Source organism: Protobothrops mucrosquamatus, unplaced genomic scaffold (assembly GCF_001527695.2).
Source record: "Protobothrops mucrosquamatus isolate PMUCROS unplaced genomic scaffold, P.Mucros_1.0 scaffold3076, whole genome shotgun sequence".
Lineage (NCBI taxonomy): Eukaryota > Metazoa > Chordata > Lepidosauria > Squamata > Viperidae > Protobothrops > Protobothrops mucrosquamatus.
Genome location: NW_015389086.1, coordinates 5,240 through 18,522, shown reverse-complemented (window position 1 = coordinate 18,522; position 13,283 = coordinate 5,240). Strand labels below are relative to the sequence as shown.

At 41.1% G+C, this 13,283-nt stretch overlaps 1 protein-coding gene across 1 annotated transcript in view; it reads left to right on the top strand.

Annotated features, from left to right (window-relative positions):
- Window positions 1-445: 445 nt before the first annotated feature.
- The window catches only part of LOC107297009 (hephaestin-like protein 1), a gene marked incomplete at its 3' end in the record, with an annotated part of 17,137 nt that continues 4,299 nt past the window's right edge, over window positions 446-13,283 (top strand). The window contains exons 1-6 of the mRNA XM_029286195.1: window positions 446-615; window positions 4,437-4,681; window positions 6,346-6,558; window positions 8,474-8,653; window positions 10,718-10,972; window positions 12,771-12,936. Of these exons, the coding sequence (XP_029142028.1) occupies window positions 446-615; window positions 4,437-4,681; window positions 6,346-6,558; window positions 8,474-8,653; window positions 10,718-10,972; window positions 12,771-12,936 (1,229 nt within the window). The remainder of the gene's footprint in view (window positions 616-4,436; window positions 4,682-6,345; window positions 6,559-8,473; window positions 8,654-10,717; window positions 10,973-12,770; window positions 12,937-13,283) is intronic.

Below are 13,283 nucleotides of genomic sequence, written 5' to 3'. Positions count from 1 at the left end.
AAAAAATTTTTGGATGCCAGAAGATGTTCACCCCCAAAAATGATTATTTACACCTGTTTACCATGATTAAGTTGCCACTGCTTATGAAACAGAAAAAGACCGTTCGTAATCCAACTTACAGGTACAGGGACCACATTTGCTTGGAAAAAGTGAAGAGAAAACTGAAAAAAGGGAAAAATCTGAAAGAGGCTCATAAGGATAATACAAAGAAGGTTTATGTTTATAACTTTGCTTTGGCAAGAAGCCTATCACCAAACCAAGCCCATGGGGTATCAGGCTTCCCTCTGTTCGCTCATATTTTCTGCTCTGTCCTTCCTCAAATTAATCCTGGGAGGAGCATCAATTTTCTTCCTGCTTGATTAGCTGGGATTTTTTATAAGCAGGAGAGGTTAAGGTGCTTTTGCTGCCTCCTGGCTCAAACAGCACGCCCTTGAATTGCACAGCCATGCCTTCTGTACAACTGCTCGCTTGCCTTTTGATCTGTATAATCCTGCCGTTTTTAATCTTAATCCAAGCAGCTACCAGAATCTACTACATTGGCGCTGTGGAAGAATATTGGGATTATGCACCTACGGGGAAGAATCAGATCACGGGACAAAAGCTCACAGAAGATAAGTAAGATCAGAATTTGTTGTTCCACGGCAAAGTTTTTTTTTTTTTTTTTTAAAGTTATTTCATCCCATTGGATAAAATTGTGTATGGCACCCAGATGCAGCTTGCTGGCTTAGTGTGGCTTACACGTTGTTGGCTTTCTATCATTTCAAAAGTAAATCCAGACAATTTTTAACAGCAGCGTTAATATTCATCTTGAGATTGGGTTGGGGTTTTTTTTGGGGGGGGGGTTGGGGAGGGAAGGGGGTGAAAAAAATTGTGAAACATGATACTGTATTTCAGGGCAGATCCATGTCACACAAGTTGCAAATATTTATTTATTTATTTATTTATTTATCATTTGCTATAATAATAATAATAATAATAATAATAATAATAATAATAATAATAATAATAATAATAATAATAATAATAATAATAATAATAAAAGTTGGAAGGGACCTTAGAGGTCATCAGGTCCAACCCCCTGCTCAAGCAGGTAACCCTATACCATTTCGGACAAATGGCTGTCCTGTCTCTTCTTAAAAACTTCCAGTGTTGGAGCATTCACTGCTTCTGGAGGCAGGTTGATCCACTGGTTAATTGTTCTCACTGTCAGGAAGTTTCTCCTTAGTTCTAGATTGCTTCTCTCCTTGATTAGTTTCCATCCATTGCTTCTTGTCCTGCCTTCAGGTGCTTTGGAAAATAGCTTGACTTTATTTATTTCCTTATTATTTATTTGCTTATTTATTTATTTCCTTGTTTATTTATTTCCTTGTTTATTTATTTAATTTATTTATGCCACCCATAAGGTGACTCTAAATTTCCTTGCTTATCAGCAAAAGGATTGCAAGATGAGAGGAACTTCCTATATGAAATGTTTTGTAAATCAAGATTAAATAAACCTTGAGGTTGTTCTAAACATTGTACGTTCCCAAATTAAATTCAGTGGAGGTTTTTAAGAAGAGATCGGACAAGTATTTCTCCAAAATGGTTGCTTCTCTCCTTGATTAGTTTCCATCCATTGTTTCTTGTCCTGCCCTCTGGTGCTTCGGAGAATAATTTGAACCCCTCCTCTATGTGGCAGCCCCTCAAATACTGGAATACTGCTATCGTGTCACCCCTGGTCCTTCTTTTCTCTAGACTAGCCATACCCAGTTCCTGCAACCATGATAATCCAATTGTATGACCTTTATTTATCGTTAAGCAAATCACCATGGTTGTTAAGCAATGCCATGGTTGTTAAGTGAACCCTTTGTTCTCTATGCGGTATTTTTGCAGAAAACTGGTAGTAAATGCTAATTTTCAGCAAAAAAAACCCATAAAACCTCGTGGCTATATGACTGTGGGACACTGCCAACAGTCATAAACACAGTCTAGTTGCTAAGACCCCAAAATGCAGTCACACAACAGCAGGGAGACACCAATCAAAAGTAGATCCTAAGTACCTGTGGGTGGTGGGGACTGTTGTAACTTTGAACAATCACTAAGTGACTGGTTGTATGTCAAGAACTACCTGTATGTAATTGTGTGTGTGTGTGTGTGTGTGTGTGTGTGTGTGTGTGATCTTATTCACACTCCATGTGTTGTGTTTTCGGTTCGTTGGCAATTGACGAAGACACATGGTGAAAACCACAAGCTCTTTATTTCTCTCTCCTACAACCAAGCAAACAGCAAAAGGCATGCAAGCCTTTTATAGGGCAAGAAACCCGGACAGTGTGAACCAATAGGAATTGACCCTTTTCACGCCTTGCACATGCGCACAAGGCTGGCGCCACCCTGTCTGGTCCCGGGCAGCTTTTGGATTGCCCGGGACCATTTGCAACAATCCTGAGCCTGCTTTCAGCTCTTGCAGGCTCAGGACACAACACCATGTGTGTTATATGTTGCAGTATATTCATCTGCAACATACAGTGTAAGGACTGTAGTAACCACTGTGTAGAACAGACAAGCAGAATACTTACAGAGCACATCCATGAACACGAACTACCATCAAAAGACATGATGGATACTCCATAATCTCACATACATGGACAGACTCAGCCATGGTTCAACTAGGGATCTGTGGACATTCTAGACCAGGTAAATCCAAAAAATGCTAGGGAATTCCTCGAAGCCTAACATCTAGCCATCAGTAAATACATAGAGATAAACCACATTTACACACCATTCAAAAGAGACAATAAAAGAAGCTAAGAAGGAAACAAAAAGACACATCCTCTCCATCAGTAAACACACAGATAAACAGAGGTTAACACCAGGCAGAAAACAATACTCTAATCAAGGAATTACCAAAGAGACAACCACATGCCCATCAGTATTGATAGGGCAAACCCCACACTCACCAGCATTGATGTTGTTAACTAATTGGATAATAAAACGTCTTGGCTTTTCAAATGTCATGTGTTTCCTTCTGATCTCTTTTTCTTTTTGCTAATGGAAAGAGAATGCTATCTAAGGCAGATCAAATTCTAAAGTTGTTGTGTGCAAAATCATTCCTATAGGCATTCATTGATATTTGGATATTACAGGAATGGCTTGCCAAGTTCATTTTCTTTCAACTTTAATTTTACAACGGTGTTTTCTTTTTTCCAGTAGCTAATTCCAACGACCATGGAAAGACATAATCAAAGATTGTAAAAGCACACAACTGAAAGCCATGTTTTTTTAAGCTAAACAAAGCTGGCTACTGAGGAAGTGGTTAATTGCTGTTTATTTTCAGTTATATACTACTACTAATAATAATAATAATCAAAACAATAAAGTTGGAAGGGACCTTGGAGGTCATCTAGTCCAACCCCCTGCTCAGGCAGGTAACCCTATACCATTTCGGACAAATGGCTGTCCAGTTTCTTCTTAAAAACGTCCAGTGTTGGAGCATTCACCGCTTCTGGAGGCAGGTTGTTCCACTGATTAATTGTTCTGACTGTCATGATATTTCTCCTTAGTTCTGGGTTGCTTCTCTCCTTGATTAGTTTCCATCCGTTGCTTCTTGTCCTGCCTTCAGGTGCTTTGGAGAAGAGCTTGACTCCCTCTTCTTTGTGGCAGCCCCTGAGATATTGGAACACTGCTATCATGTCCCCCCTCATCCTTCTCTTTGTTAAACTAGACATACCCAATTTCAGCAGCTGTTCCTTATATGCTTTAGCCTCCAGTCCCATAATCATCTTTGTTGCTCTTCTCTGTATTAAATGACATATTAAATGACATATTGCTTCTCTCTCTTTGCTGATTTGTTTATTAGGGGATCTGTAACACCTGAATTTCAGATTCCTATATTTTGTTTTGTATCAAGCTTAAATGAGTATACACATTTGATAATTTTTTTTTAAAAAAAAAATCCCCATATTCTGGAGAATGGAAGTGATACGGTACAGGTAGTCCTCGACGTACGACCACAATTGAGCCCAAAATGTCTGTTGCTAAGCGCAAAGTCATTAAGTGAGTTTTGCCCCATTTTACGAACTTTCTTTCCACGGTTGTTAAAATAAATCACTGCCCTTGTTAAATTAGTAATGTGGATGTTAGGTGAATCTGGCTTCCCCGCTGACTTTGCTTCTCAGACGGTCGCAAAAGATCATCACTTGATCCCAGGGCTCTGAAACCATCATAAATATGAGCCAGTTGTCCAGCCTCTGAATTTTGGTCACATGACCATGGGGATGCTGCAACAAGTGTAAGTGTGAAAAAAAAGATCATAAGTCACTTTTTTTTCTGTGCCGTTGTAACTTGGAACAGTCACTAAATGAACTCTTGCAAGTTAAGAGCTACCTGTATTTGAAGTTTAATCTTCTACCGCAATGGGAACCTCGGTTGGAAATGGGTTTTCCCACTTTTCGTTGTAGGGAGGCAAATAACACTATGAGAAGAGGACCTAACAGGATTGGACGAGTTTACAAGAAGGCAATTTTCAAGCAGTTCACCGATGATTCCTACTCTCACGAGATTGCCAAACCATCTTGGCTGGGTGTTCTTGGTCCGGTGCTGAAGGCTGAAGAAAAGGACACATTTATGATTCATTTTAAAAACTTTGCTTCCCGGCCATATTCTGTACATCCGCACGGAATCTTATACAAGAAGGACTCAGAAGGTAAAACAAATAACTTCTTTTCTGCCTTTCTGTTTCAGACGTTATTCTCCAATAATACTGCTAATGTGACTCTGGAATAGCGTACTGGCACTAGGCTGAAATGGCCTGGTCCTTCACACCTCAGTTAGTCTGCTGAGATATATAAAAATATCCCTTGATGTATTGAGCCATATTCTGGATCAGTCCAATGGTCTGATTCTCACAATTACCCAGATAATTCCAAGGAGTTCATTTTTTTTTAAAAAAAAAGGCTACCATTCAGCAACCAGCTAAAAATTAAGGATGTTGCAATGTCCCGTGATCATGGGATAACCATTTGTGACTTGCACTGCCAGCTTCTGGCAAGCAAAGTCAATGGGAAAGCCAGCAGGAGGTCACAAATGGCAATCCCATAGCCGCAGGACACAGACTGTGCAGGATTCGCCTAACAATAGCAACTGTGACTGTTGGAACTGCTATTGTAAGTTGATGCAGTCACATGACATTGTATTTTATAACCACGTTACTTCGCAACCGCATTCTGGTCGCATTACCATCGATAAACAAGGATTTCAAGGTTTTTTCATCTTTTCCCATTGAGGTACACTGCACAAGTCAGAAAGAGGGCAGTGAAAATATCTACAGATCCCTCACATCCTGGACATAAACTGTTTCAACTTCTACCCTCAAAACATTGCTATAGGGCCGTGGTGGCGAACCTATGGCATGTGTGCCACAAGTGGCATGCAGAGCCTTCTCTGTGGGCACGCGTGCCGTCACCCCAGTCTTAGGCCTTCAGCTGGTTTTATAAAACCTTTTCACTTTAGGCCTCCACCACCGTGTGCAAAAAAAAAAGGGTTCAATCAATCAATCAGTTTCAACTTCTTGCGGGGAAAAAAAGATCTCGCAAAGTTGGAATTGATTGATTGAAATTTTTAATCCCACCCAGTCTGCCGTTACCACTGCAGCCACGCCCACCCGGCACCCGATGATACATAAGTGCGTTTTGGATTGCAGTTTAGGCACTTGGTCTCTAAAAGGTTTGCCATCACTGCTATAGGGCATTGCACGCCGAAACAATTAGACCCAAGGACAGTTCCCCCCCCCCATGCCATCACTCTACTCAACAACTAATTCCCACAACATGGTCAAACTATCTAGTAAGGCTGTATTATGTATTACCATTATTCCTCTCATCTTTCCTTTTACCAATCTCCTAATCTATTTATGACTATAATTTTGTTGCTTGTATTTTACGATTTATATTGTTTTATTTGGTATCCTAGTATGATTTATGTCGATTGCTTATTCTAGTATCCTATGGCTATCACTAAGTGTTGTATCTTATGATTTATGATGTATTTTTATGATGACTATGATCATGATTTATCACTTACTGCTTGTATGTACACTGAGACCTTATGCACTGGAGACAAATTTCTTCTGTGTCCAATCACACTTGGCCAATAAAGAATTCTATCCCATCCCATCCCATCCCATCCCATCCTATTCTATTCTATTCTATTCTATTCTATTCTATTCTATTCTATTCTATTCTATTCTCTTTTTTAAATGGCATAAGAATCCAGGAGCACCTTTGAACTTTGGAAGCAGAAAAAGTGCTGTTACAGCGTTAAATGAAAATATTATGGATTCAGACAGTCTTCTTTCCTTATCTGCTTCAGGAGCTCTTTATCCTGATGGAACAAGTGGAAAGAGTAAAGAAGATGACTTTGTTCTCCCTGGGACCAACTACACATACATATGGCCAGTTACTGAGGATTTTGCACCTACTCCAGCTGATCCACCATGTCTGACCTGGATTTACCATTCACACATTAACAGCCCAAAAGATATCAACAGTGGGTTAATTGGACCTTTGCTGGTTTGTAAGAAAGGTACAGATTTTAATTAATATGAATATTTAATAGTGTTGGAACAAAATGTTATATATAACTATACTATAACTATTATATATATATATATAGTTATATATATAGTTATATATATAATATATATAGTTATAGTTATATATAGTTATATATACGGTAGTTATATAGTTATATATACGATGTCAGCAGATGCTGACGAAAGCTAAGTTTTTAAATAAATTCTTCAGTCTCGGTGATCTGTGTTTTAATTTTTGAATATGAATATACCCGAGACTCATATCTTTAAGACTATTTTATATATATATATAAATATCAAAATAATGTAATAAAAGTGCAAATAGAATGCTAGCAAGGAAAAGCATCACACGATCAATTTCTACAAATGAAGCAGGGAAAGTGGAAACCTAGCAATGGGCTACTACTAGAACATTAAAAAAAGAAACTGAAGGCTTGATTTTGGTTAATAATAATAATAATAATAATAATAATAATAATAATAATAATAATAATAATAATAATAATAATAATAATAATAATAATAAAAGTTGGAAGGGACCTTGGAGGTCATCTAGTCCAACCCCCTGCTCAGGCAGGAAACCCTATACCATTTCAGACAAATGGCTGTCCAGTCTCTTCTTAAAAACTTCCAGTATTGGAGCATTCACCGCTTCTGGAGGCAGGTTGTTCCATTGCTTAAGATCAAGCTAGTTGAACTAGTTCAATCAAGGCCAGAACTGAAAAATCATCCTGATTCAAAATGAAGATTGGGCAAAAAAGAAGAAACAGTAGATCATATACTCATTCATGCAAGAAGATTACACAAAGTGATTATAAACGACAATATAACATAGTCATCAAAATTATTCACTGGAATATCTTTGAAGTTGTCATATAGCAATAATATAAAATTGGTGGGAACAGAGAATTGAAAAAATGGTTGAAAGTGAGCAGGTTAAAATATAGTGGGATTTCTGAATATAAACTGATTAAAAGTCTTGGCTTTATCAGCCAAGATTGTATCGCATCAGATATAACTATGTTTGAAAAGAAGGAAGTGTGGATAATATGGCAACACCAAGGGATAGTAGAATAGAAGACAAAGAATTGGAGAAGATTACAAAGTATGAAAATCTCAAAACTGAAATTGAAAGATTATAGCATAAACCAACTGGGGTGTCCTAGTGATTATTGCCATGGTGAATGCCATATGGAAATACTTGGATGGCCCTTAGAAAATCTGCTCATTGATAAAATTTCCATCAATAATTATAAAAGGCAACACATGTACTATGTTAATACATTGCAAAGGCTTTAGATTCATAATTTTTCCCCTGAAGTAGCTTGCTAATCTTTCAATAGTCAGAATAGCCTGGAATTTGCCTTGTGAAAAATGGTCATAAGTCTCTTTTTTTCAGTGCTTTTGTAACTTCAAACGGTCACTAAGCGAACTGTTGTAAATTGAGGACTATCTGTAATCCCAAGTATGTAGGCTATGTGTCTTCAGAACCCAATGTCTCTGAAATGATACAGGGAGCAAAGACATTAAAATAAATGTATCCCCTCCCCAAGAATTCCCTGGTAAGAATTCAACAATCTCACCCTTAAATGTGTATGAGAATTTGCATATTACAAAGTGCACATTGTTGGAACTATAGTATTGTCACCTGAAATCTTGCAGTATTTCAACGGTGCACAAAATCTGGCAAACCTGCAAGTTTGCCAGATTTTGGCAATATTCACTTCTTTTAAAAAAATGATTTTGGCGTGCCCCAGATGCTTGGTATCTGGGTGGGCTGGATTGCTGTTTCTTCAGTACATTTTTTCTAACTTAGGGTTGGTTTCAGAGTCAGATTTTTTGCAGATTTAAGCATGTTCCAAATAAATGTCCTTAAGAGGGGTTTTTTTTAATTTCTTTTTAAAGGATTTTTAGGCAACATTTCAGCTTCAGCGGCAGACAACTTCAAAGGCTTTGCCCTGATGTTCAGCAATATAGATGAAAATTTCAGCTGGTACCTGGATGAGAATATAAACACTTTTTGCTTAGATCCTAGTACGGTCGATAAAGAGGATGAAGATTTTCAGCTCAGCAATATTATGTTATGTAAGTTGTTGCCATAACCAATGCCATTGTAAGATGCTGTTTTTATAGCCATAATAGGTTTGGAGTGTGAGATCTACCGTAGCTGCTGCAGCTTTTCTTAAGTAAGAAATTTGAAATGGTAAGTTACATTTCAGTAATATTATTAGGGCCTTGTGTCTAGATTGCTTGCAGGCTGAAATAGAGTTTGCAAGGCTAAGTACCTTTCATTTCAAGCAGTGCTTCTCACTTGAATTAAGTCCCTTCTGGTCCTATGATTCTATGTTCTGTGTTCAAATGGTGACATTTCAGCATCCTCCCTGGAAAAGAGAGATTATGTAAACCAGGTGAGGGTGGATTTTAAGCTGGTGAGATTCATTTTATTAAGACCTCCAGGTTCATCAACTGGAGCTTAATGTGATGCATAAATGCATAAAGGACCAAGTTGTAAGCCAGAAGACCACAGCAAGCAACTTGAAAGATGACAGGACAGTATCAGAACTAAGGAGACATTATCAGATAAAGTTCCATTAATTCAATAACCAGTATACATGGGCAAGGTAAGTTTATGGCTTTAGAATTTTGTTTCGATTAACACAAATAAATAGTGAGAATAGCATTTTAGTCTAGAAAGTGTAATACTTTGAAATTCCCTGTTACTCGCCTAAGAATGAGATGGTGCAGAAAGTTGCAATAAAGGAGTTGAAATGGACCTTAGAAGTTGTCCAGTCTAGTCTGTCAGGAAATTTCTCTTTATTTCTAGGTGTCATGGTTCTGACAGATGAAACTCTTCAAAAGAACTTTGAGGCATTGTTTACCTTAAAGAATCTTTTATTCAAGAAACAAAGTATTGGCACTACATAGTTAAAGCCAAAAACTGAATTCCCCTCCCCTGGGCACAAAGTAGCAAAGCACAACTTCCTCCTCCAATTAACAGTCATAAATCACATTCCCCAATTAGCTTGAAGCACGGGCTTTCTCCCCAGCTCTCCAGCCTGGCCAAATCTTTATCAACTCTGGGCTCAATAACCTTGGATTCCCACGCTGAGTTATTATTGTTATGACTAACTGGACTCTCATCCACATCCCCCCTCCCAGCATCAACTAACTCTAAAAGCAAAAGAGAAAAGATAGCTACATTTCCATCTGTTGTCAAAGCAAGAACATCCGATGTTAGCACTGTTGACACTAGGTTGCTTCTCTCCTTGATTAGCTTGCATCCATTGTTTTTTGTCCTGCCTTCTGGTGCTTTGGGAATAGGTTGACTCCCTCTTCTTTGTGGCTGCCCCTCAAATATGCTATCAAATCACCCATTGTCCTTTTCATTAGACTTTTCACTAGACCAGGGGTAGGCAACCTTGGCTCTTTTATGACTCATGGACTTCAACTCCCAGAATTCCTGAGCCAGCCATGCTGACTCAGGAATTCTGGGAGTTGAAGTCAACGAGTCATAAAAGAGCCAAGGTTGCCTATCCCTGCAGTAGACTTATCAAATTCCTGCAACTGTTCTTCATATTTTAGCCTCCAGTCCCTTCATCTTTGTTGCTCTTCTCTGCACTCCTTCTAGAGTCTCAACACCTTTTTCATATCATGGCGATCAAAACAGGATGCAATATTCCAAGTGTGGTCTTAACAAAGTATGACAAAGTGGTACTAACACGACACATGATCTTGATTCTTTCTCTCTCTTAATGCAACCTGGGACTGCATTAGCTTTTTTGGTAGCTCATAGTGATTGTCCACTAGGACTCCTAGATCCTTCTAACAGGTTTTGCTGTTGAGCCAGGTACCACTTACTGAGCAAATAATACAATAATACTATAGAATTCCAGATAGATGGCCATCCAGCCTCTGATCAGTTAATTCAGGAGAAACCACATTAGTGGCAATCAGTTTCACACTGGATATTGGTATTCCCATTAGATATTTATCTAACATTGCAAAATGCTGTTGTTGTGTTGTTGTTTTTTTTAAAAAAATACAATTGCTAGGAGCATATTCTCAAGACTTGTTTTGGAAAGAAAGTGCTTTGTTGCATTCCTATTTCTCCTAACTTTTGCTGGTTTTATTTGTGTTATACATTTATAGCAATTAATGGATATATGTATGGAAACCTTCCTGGATTGGAAATGTGTGCTGGTGATTTGGTGTCCTGGTACTTGATTGGAATGGGGAGCGAGTTGGATGTTCACTCTGTGCACTTCTTTGATCATGTCCTGATTAACAGAGGATATAGGACAGATGTCATTAGCCTTTTTCCTGCCACCTTCATCACGGCAACGATGGTTGCGCAGAACATTGGGAAATGGCTTGTAAATTGTGAAGTCAATCGTCACATGACAGGTAAACAATTCAACAAGCAGCAGCATGCTAGGTATTCAGAAACACGTGCCATGTTCTAAGGCAGGGCTTTTCAACCAGTGGTACGGGTACCACCTGTGGTACATTGGCACCTGGCAGGTGGTACGCAACCATCCTAGAAAAGTGGTAGCGGGGGAGGGGAATGAGCTGAACCGGTGGCAGCACCGCACAAGCCTGAGCGAGAGATGGCTGGAGCTGCAGGGCTGTCAGGGCTCAGCGGAAGCACCAGGATCAGCACCAGGCTCCAGCTGGAGCTCGGCGCTGATCCTGGTGCTTCTGCTGAGCCCAGAAGAAGCGCCAATCAGCTGGAATGTTGCAGCATCTTCAGGGTCTTGTGATTTACATTCAGATGCTTGACAACTGATTCATATTTATGACGGTCACAGTGTCCCAGGGTCATGTGAAGTGACCAAAACCTGCTGCAACCACCCAGCAGACGGGGGGAATAAAAACCAAACACCCCCCCACCCCATCCCCAGTGCCAATCCTCAACAGAAATGCTCACAACAATGAAAACCTCAGACAGGAGGAAGAGCACGGCCGGGTGGGCAGGCAGGTGCCTTGCTCGGCTGTGCTTGGGGGGGCACTTTTTTCAGTACCATTGTTACTTCGAACAGTCACTAAGCGAACTGTTGTAAGTTGAGGACTACCTGTACTTTATCATTTTTTTCCTTTTTGGGGGGAGATCATCAAGTTTTTGACACCTTGCTAAGCGACTGGTGGTACTCAGATGTTGCCATATCCTAAAAGTGGTACAATGGGTGAAAAGGTTGAAAAGCCCTGTTCTAAGGCAGGGTGGAGACTTCTCAGTTAGATTTGGGCCAGAATTGGGCCAGATATCAGTTGAGCATGTGCCTTGAATAGACTGTGATAAGCATCTTGGATAAAGAAATTTTTTTGTGGGATTAGACCAGACATGTCAAACACAAGGCCTGGGGGGGTGGAATGCGGCCCGCGAAGTGGTTTCATGTGGCCCGCAAAGCCATCCTGGAAACAGTGAGGGAACGGCCCCCGCTGCCTTGGCCCTGGCCCAGGCCGGCCGGGAGCCAATGTACAATTTTATGGTGGCCATCTATGCTGAAACGCATTCAGTCTTAGCTCCACAAGGCTGTCTGGAAACAGTGAGGAACCAGCCCCTGCCACATCGGCCCCATCCCCTGGGTGCATGCTGGGGAGGTGTCACCCTTTGTTAGGAATGAAGAAATGCATCATCACTTGGAAGTGGCCAGCAAATGGCCGTCGCCTACTTTACCTATCTGGTTTGATGGGCTCTGGGGGAGGGGTTTCAGTAGGCAGTGGGGTGTTCTCCTCCCAGCACCGAGAGGCTGAGCCGGGCGGCGCAAATCCAAAAAGGAATACGAGGCCGCCCAGCTCCCAGCCGGCCCGGTTTCAGCAGGCAGCGGGGCATTCTCCTCACAGCGCCAAGAGCTGAGCTGGGTGGTGCGAAACTGATGAGAAGTGCAATGCTGCCTAGCCCCCAGCCTGCCCAGTTTCAGCAGGCAGCAAGGTGCAAAGCTGGCGAGCTTCACACCGCCCGGCTTAACCTCTCGGTGGTGTGAGGAGAGCACCCCACTGCCTGCCGAAACCACGCCCACCCAGTAAGTCACACCCACTCCATCCACACCCACCCAGTAGACCGCACCCACCCTGGCCACACCCACCCAGCCCCCCGAGGGCAACCGCAATGCTGATGCGGCCCTCAATGAAATTGAGCTTGACACCCCTGGATTGGACCAAAAGCAATTAAATGCTTCTCATGTTTCTTTTTTTTGCACTGCAGATGGAATGTCAGGATTATATAGCATCAAGTCTTGTGGTCAAAACATCACTCCTTCCTGGAGTGGTCATAAAAGAAAATATTTTATTGCCGCTGAAAGAATTCTGTGGGATTACGGACCAGGTGGTATTAATACATTCACCGGGCAACCTTTAAATGCCACTGACAGGTCAGCAACCTTCATTAATCTATTCCAGGGCTTTTCAACCAGTGGTACGGGTACCACCTGTGGTACATTGGCACCTGGCAGGTGGTATGCAACCATCCTAGAAAAGTGGTAGCCGGGGAGGGGAATGAGCTGAACCGGTGGCAGCACTGCACAAGCCTGAGCAAGAGATGGCTGGAGCTGCAGGGCTGTCAGGGCTCAGCAGAAGCACCAGGATCAGTGCCACTTTCCAGCTGATCGGCGCTTCTTCGGGGCTGTCAGGGCTCAGTGGAAGCACCAGGATCAGGGCCAGGCTTCAGCTGGAGCTTGGTGCTGATCCTGGCACTTCTGCTGAGCCCAAAAGAAGCGCC